At 45.0% G+C, this 12,714-nt stretch overlaps 2 protein-coding genes across 2 annotated transcripts; both read right to left on the reverse strand.

Moving 5' to 3' along the window:
• Positions 1-316: 316 nt before the first annotated feature.
• On the reverse strand, positions 317-3,873 carry LOC142891920 (arrestin domain-containing protein 3-like). Its single transcript, XM_076031854.1, has 6 exons — positions 2,625-3,873; positions 2,471-2,531; positions 2,238-2,385; positions 2,060-2,156; positions 1,197-1,453; positions 317-838 (listed from the first exon to the last, which is right to left on the reverse strand). The coding sequence occupies exons 1-6, from the start codon at positions 2,881-2,883 to the stop codon at positions 569-571; spliced, it is 1,092 nt and encodes a 363-aa protein (XP_075887969.1). The 5' UTR covers positions 2,884-3,873; the 3' UTR covers positions 317-568.
• Positions 3,874-4,006: 133 nt separating this feature from the next.
• Positions 4,007-11,522, reverse strand: LOC142891916 (LIM domain kinase 1-like). The gene is made up of 15 exons (XM_076031850.1): positions 11,247-11,522; positions 8,738-8,876; positions 7,643-7,752; positions 7,350-7,520; positions 7,167-7,272; positions 6,795-7,075; positions 6,525-6,714; positions 6,334-6,420; positions 6,126-6,257; positions 5,979-6,038; positions 5,830-5,895; positions 5,515-5,695; positions 5,364-5,419; positions 5,120-5,277; positions 4,007-5,038 (listed from the first exon to the last, which is right to left on the reverse strand). The coding sequence occupies exons 1-15, from the start codon at positions 11,288-11,290 to the stop codon at positions 4,570-4,572; spliced, it is 2,250 nt and encodes a 749-aa protein (XP_075887965.1). The 5' UTR covers positions 11,291-11,522; the 3' UTR covers positions 4,007-4,569.
• Positions 11,523-12,714: the final 1,192 nt, after the last annotated feature.

Genomic DNA, 12,714 nt, shown 5'->3' on the forward strand with positions numbered 1-12,714 from the left:
CACGTCCCGCCCCTTTCTGGTGGGAAGCCAACGACACTTGCTGTAATCCCCCAGTATCTGGTGGCAACACAAGGTGATTATAGGAAGAAGAAGCTCAATGTTTGTCTGTTTTTCTAGAGGTATTTAGATAAAAATGGATTCTGATTGAAAAACTTTCGGTTTTGTTGACAAAAACACATTTCCTATTCCTCTGTTGGTAAAGTGGGAAAATCTTTTTTTCAGATACATGTGCAGAGTTATGACCAAAAGTAATATGTAGTACATGTAGTAAATCGTGCTAGATCTTTTGATAAAAATATCCACCTGCAAACTCAAAGAAGAAAAGAATAATTTCACTTTATTAACCTTCAATCTTTACAAGTAAACAAACAAGTGAACTGAGGGGCAAAGCATCAGAAATAAAACAACTGTACCTCAAAATAATGCAAACAATATCTTCAACATGCACGTCAAATTTCCAGACTATTTAAGACATCAAAACTTTAACCGATTTTCTTTGCTGCTGCAGTTTTCATGGTGCGTGTTCCATCATGGCTTTAAGGTGGTTGTCCAGACACCATGGCTGCTATCACAGTGAGCTTTGGAAGCTGCCCGGATCAGGACAGAGCGGGTACATCTGGTGCGCCCCGTAGGCAGGCGGAGGCTCATCGGGTCGGAACGCCGCATGTTGCCGCGGTGAGGAACTCGACTCTGTGTTCTTTGCGCTCTTGAATCCCTCAAATCCAATGCCAGAGGAGGGGAGCGGGGCCGGCCTCCTCTGAGAGGATTCAAAGACGGGCATGATAACGATGGGCAGTTTCATCTCTGGGTCTGCGGAATATTTTATATCCAGTTCGATCTGTGGGGGAAAAACATTTGAGATATTTGGTGGTTGGGTTTGTTGTACCCAGTATACTATTTTACCCGCCACTTTATCACTGAAAGTAAATGAATTGAAAAAAACAAAACAATTGTGCAATATAAAAAGCAAAGGTATTTATTGACTTGACTGAATTGATTTTAAAAAAGGAGGGACAACACCTCACTTATAGATGTATACATCTACCTAAAAAAACACCTTTTTACAACTGGATAGATACTGTATGGACAGACTGTATGGACTCGATTTAAAGTGGCCCTCGCCAGCAGTGTCCTACAGAAAAGCATTGGCTAAACTCCTTGACAGATGTCTGAGAGAAACAAAGGCAGTGACTCACCTTCAGCCTGTACTCCACCTTGATGATGGAGCAGTTCAGGTTGGAGGAGGGGAGCTCCGGAGGGATGGTGATCACCTGGGTTCCCACCTCCCTGCAGGAAGGCGCGATGGGCTTCATCTTGTCCTTCAGGATGTTGTTGGTGTGGACCCTCCTTCGGCCCTGCGCAAAGAAGCTCCTCTTCTCGTACAGAAGGAATTTTGGCTTCACCGCTCGATTAGACTGGTTGTTGATTTCCATGTTCACCTTCATGTCTTCCCCTGGGAGCAAAAGACATTGGACCGTCACCCAGGTCAGAGTGCACCGATGCTAAACATTTGCTGTTGTACATGTTTGGACGTCATTCCATTCTTTGCAGCTTCTGCATTTCTCAAATATTTTTGTTTTTCCTTTTTTACTATCGAATCTGCACTCACCAGCTGATCTGATCTGATCTGATCTAGCGTTACTTTCACAGGAGGCCAGAAAAGAGATGAACAGATTGATGGCATTAAATTTGTTGGCCCTGTTGCTTCGGTGAATGTTCCATATCATATCTACTTTTAGTTGTTACATTTACAACATGCTGAGAAAAAAAAGCTTTGTTTTATCTCCCTGCTGGCTTCTTTAGGTATTTGATTGCTTTGGTCTGGTGGTTTTTTTTTTCCCCTATTCGAATCAAGTCACTGTTGTCACACCGTGGCTGAAGCTGTTCAGCTGCTAAGTGGGTTACACAACAGCTACCCAACATCCAAGACCTGAGGTTTGAGTTAAGAGGAATAATGAATTAAGGATTTGGGAAAGATGATGTGTGTTTCTCTCCACATTCCATATTAAAATTGAGACTCCGGCCTCCTCAGGGAAAACAGAAATAAGTTAATTTGTACCTTGCATGAATCCCATCCGCTCGATACGAACATCCATAGAAATAGTTCCAGAGCTAAACACCCTGACAGTTTTGTCCTTGGTGCCATACAGAGGTTCCTACAAGAGCAGGTTCACAGTCAGCATGAGCCAAGTTTAAGTATCTTTCTCTAATTATTTATTGTTTTTTTTTTTTCTTACCATCAGTCCAGGAATTTCCATGTCCGGCTTGGATACAAATGTAAAGTGAACTTTGGCCTTCTTGGACAGCTTCATCGACTGCTTCAACTCTGCCTTCAACTTGTGGATTATTTTACCAATGCAGGACGTGAAGGTAGATGGGAGTTTTCTGTCGAGGACAACAGCAGCAAAGGAATTGAAGAAAACACCAAGAGCGTAAATATGGAAACAGACAGAGGATAAGAAGTGCGCACCTGTCAGGAATCTGAAAGGAAAAAGGGAACACATTTCGTCCTTTCTTAATGACTTCAGTGCCTGGGGATAGGAAAAAAATAAGACAATTATCTGTAGACCCTGAATGACAACCCAGGATTATCCGCACAGACTGAAAACAAATATAAACCTTACCATCTTGTCTGGATGCCCTCAATAAGTAATGCTTGACCTCATAATATTTTTCATTCTGCCAGTAGACGTGGTGCTGATACTGTCCGTAGTGCTCACTCCAGCGGACCCGTGCTTCTCCTTTGCCTATGAAAACAAGCGAGCTAATGGTTGTTTCTTTAGAAACCTCCACGATGACTCTCCCGGTGATGGTGTCCCCGTTGGTGAAGGTGTTCTTGCTGTTGATGCTGTCATATTCAATGGTGAAATGCGTGACTGTCATATTCACCAGACAGAAATAGGAAAGTCTCCGGCGAAACAAGAGAGAAGCACCTGCCCTGTGAATGCCGACTGGCTACTCCTCACCTCTTCTACTTCCTACCTCAAGAATCCTGGTCTCGTTCGACCTGTTTTTCATGTTTGCAGCAACCAATGGATTTTTTTTTTTTCCAGAGGAAAAACATTGAGGAAACTCTACTATAATTAGAGTGAGAGGATTCTGTTGACTTTACTTCAGAGACAACATTTTTGACTTTCACTATACGGACAACTTGTTTGAGGTTCTGGTTCAAGCTCGTCTGTGCACCAAAATAAACTCATTTAACTTAACCAAACACTGTGGTTAATAACAATCATGCCAAATACCCTTCACAGTATTTTTTAACACAAACACTGTAAAGTCAGTCACCATGAAAACTTCAATAAGTACCTGTACATGGAGTTCACTCACACACAGATTCATCCATCCATCCATCCATCCATCCATCCCTCCTTTTTCGATACCAGCTTATTCCTGAGCTCAGGCTCACAGGGTCTGCTGGAGCCTATCACACAGATTCACACATGTTCAAATAATTTTATGAAACGAAACAAAATAAAATAAAAACCCATAAACCCCTCGGCTAAAACTCGCAAGCATTCCGAAAGCAGCGCTGGACTTTAAATTGTCTGACCAATCAGGGTCCTTTTTAGTTTTGGCGACTGCTGAGAGACATCCTGAATGAGCAGACCAAGTGGATAAACAGAAGAGGCTGAGCGCTAAAGAGATTAGCATTGATTCTACAGCAGTCGTACTCTCCTAGCAACTGGATGGCATTTTCACAGTGAACTCAAACAGAGCACAGCAGTGACGGCTTCACTTGGTGAAAAAGATGTGACGAGCTCTGACCAATGAGTGGGATTAACTGGTAGCCAACAAATTCGACTGGTCAGATTATTATGAGAAACAAATAAAACAGTCTTTTACTGACCCGACCCCCTGCCTTTGAAAGTACTGGGCTGGCCAACACATTATTAAGTTCTAATTCATTTTTTGCTTTTTCCTGGTAAAATCGTGATTGATTGGAGGCAAACAGTTCGTATTTGTTTGTGCTTGATAATCAAACAAGAGTTAACATCAAAGTGCAAATTGTTAAATATTTATTCGAGTTTCGCTAACATATTTGCCACAAAAGAAACATTAGAAACGTTTCCCCGTTTTCACTTGAGCCAGCTGTGAACTTGAAGTCACACCTCGGCTGGCTGTGTCCCGGCCAGGAGACGTGTGAGGGTGTGTGAGTATAAAAAGAGCAGCGTCTTTCACATCTTGAGGACAAAGGTGAGATCAGTGGCTGACCCCTTAAAATAGAGAGAGAGCTTAAATACTGCATGTCGTAGACGTTGACCTGGAGATATGTGAAGACATTTTCATCATTCTGCTCACTACTCAGTGCTGAGCAGCTCTCGAGGAAAAGAAAGACGCGACTGAAAGAAAGCGTTTTTGTTCCTCCAGCGTCAAACAACTGATTCAACATAAATATTGGCTCATAAAGCAGTGAGGCAACACGTGACCTGAAGGAGGTTTCAGTTGCTGGTTATAATCCAGCGTGCCAGTCTTCCCCAGTCACTACTGCCAGGACCGTTTTCTCAGTTTTTCACAATTTATCTCAAAATGAAAAAAAAGAGGCTGAATCAAGCTGGATTTTGTTGTTCAAGAAGACTCCTCTGTGCTTTTGTCCCAAAGCGCGCTACATATTCTTCTGGGTCTGTTGGACTGTCCTGCTACTGGTTCTGAAACCTCTTTCTGGGTTTGCGGTTGTCCCGAGGTGCTATTGTTTTCATGAGTTTCCATGCCTGATTCTATTCCCGCAGAACTGCAACAGTTCTGGCATTGATCCAGCGAAAGTCCAGTACATTCCTCTCTCGGGTGGCTGCACTCAGTAGTTGTCGTGTCCTGTCGCGAGTTTAGTTTTTCGAAATGGCCTTGCACTCCGTTTTGGCTGTTATTTTCTTTTTCCACCTGTGGCCGGGGGCCGTCCTTGTTGTGGATGAGGTTTTGATTGCTGCGATTCTGCCAGAAGGTCTTGCAAAGCTGGTCCAGCTCAGAGAGCAGATGCAGACCGATGTCCATGTGCATCAGCAAGTTGTCCAGCCACTCGGCCAGCTTTGAGAAGGAAGGCCTGAAAGAGTCCAGGAGACATGGAGGGTTCACACAAAAAGCAAGAGCTCAGAATTTCAGGGCTGTGTTTGTACAATGGTACCTTTTTTCAACATCCATTTCACAGCAGAGGACAGCCAGCGGCAGGAAGGCAGAGGGACACAGCGGTGGGTGGAACTCCTGCAGGAAACTGGCCACGTTTAGTCCGAAATCCTTTGCCCGCGGCATGAAATCGGGATCAGCGCTAACTCTGCCGATTATCTTGAGAGAAAAGACGCACAGTGAAGGAATTTCATTTATTCTCAAATTCACTATCAGCTTTGAGGCTTTCGTTTGTGCCGCTTTACCTCGCACATGATGATTCCAAAGGAGAAGATATCCACACGTTCATCGTAGCTTTTTCCTGAAAGCCAAGATTGGAGGTTTGGAACATCGTCTCCACTGCAGCTTTTTTCAGATCCAAAATGTAAGTGTGATGAGTGGTGCAGACTCACTGACCATATAGCATCTCAGGGGCCATCCAGTAGGGGTTTCCCACCACAGTGTAGCGCTTCCTCCGGTCAGGCTTGCGCAGCTCGGACAGTTTCACGGGCTGATCCACAGAGGACGTTCGGCTGCGATTCCTCTCCTCCGTCACCAGCCGAGCCAGGCCAAAATCAGCCACCACCACGGACTGGTTCTAGATTGTAAAAGAGGGGACTTTTGATGAACAAAGTGATGCTTCTGATAAAGTTCTGGTTCTGGTCTGTGTCACAGTAACGCATCTGAAATCATACATTTTAGGGACTTGTTTTGGCCTAAAAACTTGCTTACCTCTCTGACGAGGCAGTTGTGTGAGTTCAGATCTCGGTGAATAACATTCATGGAGTGCAGATAGGCCTTGACAAGCGGAGAGACAGTGTACATGAGGCAATCGATGTTGGATATGAATCATTTTCTTTGCTGTAATTCCAAAGACTCACCATTCCAGCTGCAATGTCTTTAGCGTAACCCACTCTGATGTTCCAGGGAAATTTCTCGTCCTTCCAGGTTGGAAAGATTACGTTATGATCAGTGCAAATTTCATATTTATCTTGCAGCCGCACAGGCAAGAAGCATGTTTGTCTTACCATCTTTACTATGGTCTCTCTCAGAGTTCCTCCTTGGATATATTCAGAGACAAAGTTTATTCGTTTGTCTTTATAAAACAGTCCGATGAACTTTAACACGTTAGGGTGGTCCAGACAGCGCATCACCTTCACCTGCACATACATGTAGAACGCGTTCAAACAAACACATCCCTCAAATGTGATGGTTGGCTAAACCAGGACCACTCGCCTCCTTTAAGAAGGTCTTCTGCGTCTCTTCGTCAAAGCGTATCAACTCCTTCATCACCATCACCTCCCCTGTTTCCTGGTGTGTTACCTTGACGACAAACATGAATTTTTGATTTACAACGGATGAAGCAGAATAAAAGTCAGGCAAAAATAACGAAAAGAACAAAGTGGGATGTGAAGAAAGCGAAGCACCTTGACGGCCTGTCCGAAGAAGCCCTTTCCAATGACCTCCCCGTGGATGAGGTCCGAAGGTCTAAAGATGCGATGGGTCCGGTCTCCAGAGTCCACACGGAGGGACTCTGAGCGAACCATGTCTCTCTTCTGGGATAACAGTGACAGCGCCCCAGGAGACAGCGGACACTTGTCTATGCTGCTACTGCGCCTGATAAAGAACACAAGACTTGCGGTTGAAAAATGAAGACGACTAAAAGTGAAAAAGCAAACCCAAAAGCGAGCACTCACAAAATGTGTCTGGTCCGCAGTCCCACAGTTCCTTGGTGTTCGTGTTGTTTACTCGGCAGGGTGCTCATCCTTATTCTTTCACCGGTCTCCTCCTCTGGGCTCAGCTCTTCCTCCAAACTTGGAAGTTTGTGGGTCGAACTGAGTTTCTCAGGAGCACAAGGCTCAGGGCCACCAGCAGGGTTGGAGGAAGCGTTCGCTTGAGGGAGCTCATCAGGATTCTGGGGGTTGTGTTCAATAGTCAGCTGCAGAGGTCTCGCTGTATCCTGGATCACAGAGTTTATCTATAGGGAATGATACACGATCCAGTTTAAGCCTTGAGCCAGTACCTGTCACCTCATTTACTTTTCATGATATATCTACATGTGCCAGCACCTCGTCTGGAGGTATGTTGCAGACTGGGACACCATTGACCTCCAGTATTCGGTCCCCACTGTGAACTGAGGGAAGCAGGTCAGGACTAAGGGCAGTTGCGTCAAACCTGAAAAAGCATAACCATGACTTAGAGAGATGATGATGATGATGAGAGTGAGTCAGTCTTCCGTTCTGGGGACTCACCCTGTGACAGTGACCACTGGACTGTTCTCTTGGCTGAGGTGAACAGAGACTGTCAGGCCCCGCCCAGCACCGGCATTCGGAGGCAAAGACACCAGAGCCACCATGTGGGAACTCTTGGCAAGAGAGAAGGCTGACTTTGCTGACAGCTCACCCTGACCATAGCAGTGGCCGCTGCAGAACAGACGTATGACGAGATGGGCGGAGAGTTATGAATCTGTTTGAACACAACTCACTTCATTTGTGATTTCATTTACTGGTTTTATTGTGCCTTTGTAAAGCACCTTTCAACTTACCAGTAGAGTTGTGTGTGTTCAACAAGCGTGTACACGTCTCCATACCCAATGAACATGTCGCACCTCATACAGGTGAAACACTCCGGGTGATACTTCTGCTCCCCGGCAACCTGTTTGATCAAGGAGACGGCGTGATGAAGCACACTGCAAGAGCCCTGACGTCTAAAAGAGCACGCTTGTCTCTTTCTTCACATTCCTGCCTTGAGGCTTTTGCAGTATCAGGATGTGCGAGAGGATATCCTGTGGATTGAGCGCTGAAAAATAGTGTTTTCTTCCAACCAGGAGGAAACAAAAGAAGCAGGAAGGCTTTGAATGTTGGATAAAGATGAGAAGGCCTCCTCATTCTCTTTCTGCTGTTCCACCACTCCAGTCTGGTGGCATAATTTCGGAAGTAGAATTATATAAAATTGAATCAACATGATGTTTTAAAAGCACAGTGTCTGCTTGATCAAGCAGATAGTGGATTTGAGAGATCAATGTTGCAGCTATTTTTAATCTGGCTCACCAAACGGATCAATTTTTGCTGTTTTTTGCAGCGACAGGGCAGAAAAGCAAAGGAATAACACAATAAGTTGCAGGGTCAGTGTCACAAAATAAAAACCACAGTTGGTCTTCCGTAAAGTGTTTGGCTGCTACAATGTATCGCGCTAACAGTATCTAGTTTTTGAACCTAGCATTCTTTGACTCGTAACAGGGAGTGTTGGCACAGGCACTGTACATGTTGGCTAGCCTTATTTAGGAGCAGTAAAATTTGGTAGAATGCCAGGACGATTGTCTTGCCGTGGGAGAAGGCAGTGACTGGGGCAATGGATTGGGCAGCACTCCAGCCGGGGGCGCTGTTTGAATGGCAGGGGTACCGCTCTCCCCCTTACAATGCAACAAATTGTCAAAAACAACAACAACAAAAAAAACTACCCATGTAAGCATTCATTTAACATTAAAAAAAACACATGGTGGGAAAAGAGAAGGAAAAAAACCAAACAGATGGTGTTGCTTTAACTTTGCCGTCCTGTGTCGCCAAGCTTATTCCAATATGGTCTCATGGCCATGTGTCATTGCAACCAATAGTACTGTTAAAATGATCTGTCCCATTACCATGACAAATCCTTTAGTGATGCTGTCCTTGCAGCCATGGCAGTGCTCCCCATAGCGGGCCCAGTAGTGTTTCTTACAGTAGAGCTGTCCCTCTCTTTCATAGTACCAGTGGGACAGGATACAGCCGCATTCACAGCACCTATACAATGAGAGGAGGGGGACAAAGAGTGGCGGACTCTTAAATAACACAGTTAGGACAAACATAAAAACAAACAAACAAGTAAAAAACAACAACTTTTGGATGAAACACTGCTGTCTCCCAATCGGGCATTGTGATGAAAGGATGCATTATAAATAATGATGTCTCAAACTGCGGTCTCACTGTAAGCAAGAGAACTAATTTCCAACTAATGTTACAACATAGAGAAGCACTTTCTGTATGATGTCACTTGTAAGTCATGTGTTTCCTATTAAAGAAAAAAGCCCCACAACAACCCACTTGTTGTTATTCTCCAAAGAGCACTCCCAAACAAAGATTGACACAGAGAATGAAACTAAATGGCAAAACTGAAAGAGACGGGGAGAGAGAGAGAGAGAGAGAGAGAGAGAGAGAGAGAGAGAGAGAGAGAGAGAGAGAGAGAGAGGGAGAGAAACTGCTTCCTTATCTCCCTGAGAGTACAACCGGAGTGGGAGGTGACTTCCTGTGGACGGCACAGTTCAAGGTTTTCTGAAAATGTCACAGGGTTCTTAAATTAGCTGTTGAAAAGGTTCCCTTGCTGCAGAAATGAGGGAGATGTTTGGGTGGTAGAGGCTAAAGTTCATCTGATGACAGACGTCTGTACTTTGTATTCGTTCAGGTCACAATATTTGTGGAAAAAAATAAAAGTGAAATAGACAGTTTTTTCCTTGCCACGTGTTCCAGAGCAACGGGGGAAACAAAAGCCTAAATAATGAGTTCCAACTGGCAAATTAATAGGTACTCTTCTCTCACTATTAGCAATGAGTTATTCCTTACTGTTGCGGTTTTTACTGCTTGGTGCACATCACTGCATTGTGACTTAATACAACACGGTGCACATTGAACTGAAGCCAGGCAGCAGAGTAGAGAACACACTCTAGTGTCTTCATTTGCTGTTACTTCTAACCAGGAAACATTGTCCACCTCTGATAAGACTGCCATCGCTGCAGGGTGCGCGCTGTGGTGGCTTCCTGGGCAGTTCCAACCCGATGCTGGCCCAAATCCTACCATTTTCTCCTTAAAAAATGATTATGTTTGCTCCCATCAATTACAAACAATTTAGATTGGAGCTTTTGAAGACATTTGTGCAATTCAGTTGTCCTCATTGCAGCCTGACCATTAGGATTTTTGTGTTTCCAGCCACTTCCACCAACTATGCTAAATTGTAGCATGTTGTGTCCTCTCTGATTTCCTTTCTTTCGTTCTTTTGTCCTCAAAGATGTTCCAACTAGGGTGGTAAACAGTGACGTGACCACCAGGGATTATTTGTTTGATAACTGGCCATAATAATAATAACAACAACAATAACAACAACTGTGAGGTCTATTGTATCTCATGTGGGAGCCCTTCAGTGAGCTAAACACAACTCAGTGACAGGAAGCTGTGTCGTAACAGAGTTCGTCTCCTGGGGACGCTAATGAAAGCGCCGCTAGTGATCCCATTTTAGAGCTGACCGTCACCGGTTACTGAGGAAATCATTAGGTCATTTCCTCAGTGGCAATTTTTTTTTTTTTAGTAATGAAAAATAAATAAATAATAATAATAATAATAAAAAATAATAATAATAATATATTTTTTATTATTATTATTTTTTTTTAAAAGCCACATGCTGGCTAATTTTATACATCTTGACTTTATTACCGCCCCCGCCCCGGTGACGGTTGTGGAACCTGCAGCCATACATCTGCAACTCAACCAAAAACGCTGCGAGATGATGGAATCTAGGAGTTCGTCCCATACTTTCATAATCCCCATCCACAGGGTTTGTGTCCTGCATTAGTTGTTCTTGTAATTTGTTTGGGCCCGGCTGGGTTCTTCTCCTTCCTATAACGAGCTCACACCTGCCCGCCAGTAAAACAAAACAGGTCGCGACCTGAACTTGGGTCGAACGTAAAGAAGAATTCGATGACGCATTAATGTCCACATCAGTCGCTCCTCCTGCGTGTTTCCTGTGGAACCTCTCGGCTCTGTGGAGGACATTTGCTTTCCGTGTGGTTGCAACACGTTTGGTTCCGCAGTGGCACCGTCTCCGCCGCGTGTTGTTTTGCGGCGAGGGTGTGAGCGATGGATCATCTGCCCCGCTTGTTAAAAGTGTTGAGCCAATCAACAAGATGCTCCAAAGTGTGAACGCCACCCAGAGCCGCCATCACTGTTAGGCTGACAGTCCTTGCGAAAACTGACAATGCAATTCACTTTGTGGCGGGCAGAAGTCACTTTGAGGAAGTGTGACAACAGTCATACTTTTTGCGCACTCGCCCTTACCCCTCCTGCGCTCGCTCAGCCTCACCGCGCGCACATTCACGCACACATGTCACCATCAGCTTCTCTTACCGTCCTTTCGTCCCCCTGCGAAACCTCTGGTCCCGACGAGACATGCTTCCCCACTAGCCCTCTCGCAGATCGAATCTAGTCCCACATCCGAGAGGTAAAAATAAATAAATAAATAAATAAAAGAAACTCTTAAAACAGAAAGACCCCGTCGGAGAAGAGTCGCAGCGCCACGCGCCCCTCCAACATGTTGCGGCAGGCGTGGCCGCTCTGAACTTGACTTTGTGCGCTCTGAAGCTTCCTGTCTGCACTGGTTGCTGCTTCTCTTTAATGTGAAGTGAGGCGGTGTGAGAGAAAAAAAAACACCCCCTGACCCGGCTGCTGACACCACCAGCTGGCCAGTCTCCCTCTGCTGGCTGCTGAGGAGAAGAAAAAAAGGAAAAAGCCCAATCCCATTATAGAAGTTCTGCTCCTCCACCCTCCCACCCCTCTGCCCCGCGCTTACTTGGAGTGCACGAGATACAGTTACACCTCAGGCAAGACGAGAATGTGAAGTCGTCACAGGTGTTTATGCACTTTTGCATGTGTTTGAAAACGTGGTGTGAGTTTCCGAACGAGCTCCGCCGGCATCGGCACACACGTGTAATCTCTTTATGAATGCCCCAATTACTGCCCTGTCATGACCCCACAGTGTGAGGCGCTACCATTCATCAAATGTGCACACATACACACGCACACGCACACACACACACACACACACACACACACACACACACACACACACATGCAGAGGACCACAAAAGCAGCGAGAACTCAGTGGAAGCACGGGGGGCTCAGGAGCGGGAGCAGAGGGGCCATTGATACTATTCATCCAAACTGTCCACGTGAGCAACGAGCAGAGTCAGCTGAGAGCGGTCTGCGTTCCTGCTTCCAGAAAGGCCTTCAACATAGTTGGTCCAGTTTAGAACTCCAGACCAGTGAGGTGAGACAGAGTTCCTCCTGTGCTGAGTTTTTTTGCACACTGAATTTAAAACCATTGCATTGTATTGTCAGCCTCCATATATATTAACACCACGCTCTACCATAAACATTTAGTGTGCTCATATAAATCAAGAACAAAAACAGGACAAATGCAGTAGAAGGACAAAAAAAAAAGGGCAGTGAAGTTCAGTGCTCAGCAGATTAGCATTACATTAAGTGTTCATTCATGTGCCATATAGCGTTCTGGACAAACATCCCGGTGTTCAGGTGTCTGTTTGTTGAGTATTGTGCGTTACAGTGCTAGCAGAGCCTGAGTATCAGACTGCATTTCTGAACACAGTTGACAGGAATTATGTCATCCTCTCACAAGTCCGCTCATGTCAGTCGAGTGAGGCGGGCGAGAGGAGTGCTTGTGTTAGTGTGCGGCTTCTGTGATTCTTTGTTTTCTCCATTCATGTGTGTTTGTCATTGAGTGAGGTTTAGATAGATAGATAGATAGATAGATAGATAGATAGATAGATAGATAGATAGAGCAAGATGATGAGCTGCT

Source organism: Nelusetta ayraudi, unplaced genomic scaffold, assembly GCF_046127955.1.
Source record: "Nelusetta ayraudi isolate G7.1 ecotype Tasmania unplaced genomic scaffold, CSIRO-AGI_Nayr_v1 ptg000033l, whole genome shotgun sequence".
Lineage (NCBI taxonomy): Eukaryota > Metazoa > Chordata > Actinopteri > Tetraodontiformes > Monacanthidae > Nelusetta > Nelusetta ayraudi.

Bases quoted from the DNA above. Each gene is read 5' to 3' on its own strand.
- LOC142891920 (XM_076031854.1), bottom strand. From the start codon at position 2,883: ATGACAGTCACGCATTTCACCATTGAATATGACAGCATCAACAGCAAG. The intron at 2,532-2,624 runs GTAAGGTTTATA...TCCTATCCCCAG, and splicing joins GAGGGCATCCAGACAAGATG to GCACTGAAGTCATTAAGAAA. The intron at 1,454-2,059 runs GTACAAATTAAC...TTTTGCTCCCAG, and splicing joins GCGGATGGGATTCATGCAAG to GGGAAGACATGAAGGTGAAC.
- LOC142891916 (XM_076031850.1), bottom strand. From the start codon at position 11,290: ATGTCTCGTCGGGACCAGAGGTTTCGCAGGGGGACGAAAGGACG. The intron at 6,258-6,333 runs GCGAGTGGTCCT...ATGTATGTGCAG, and splicing joins AGAAGACCTTCTTAAAGGAG to GTGAAGGTGATGCGCTGTCT. The intron at 5,420-5,514 runs GTCAGTGAGTCT...CTTGGCTTTCAG, and splicing joins GGCCCCTGAGATGCTATATG to GAAAAAGCTACGATGAACGT.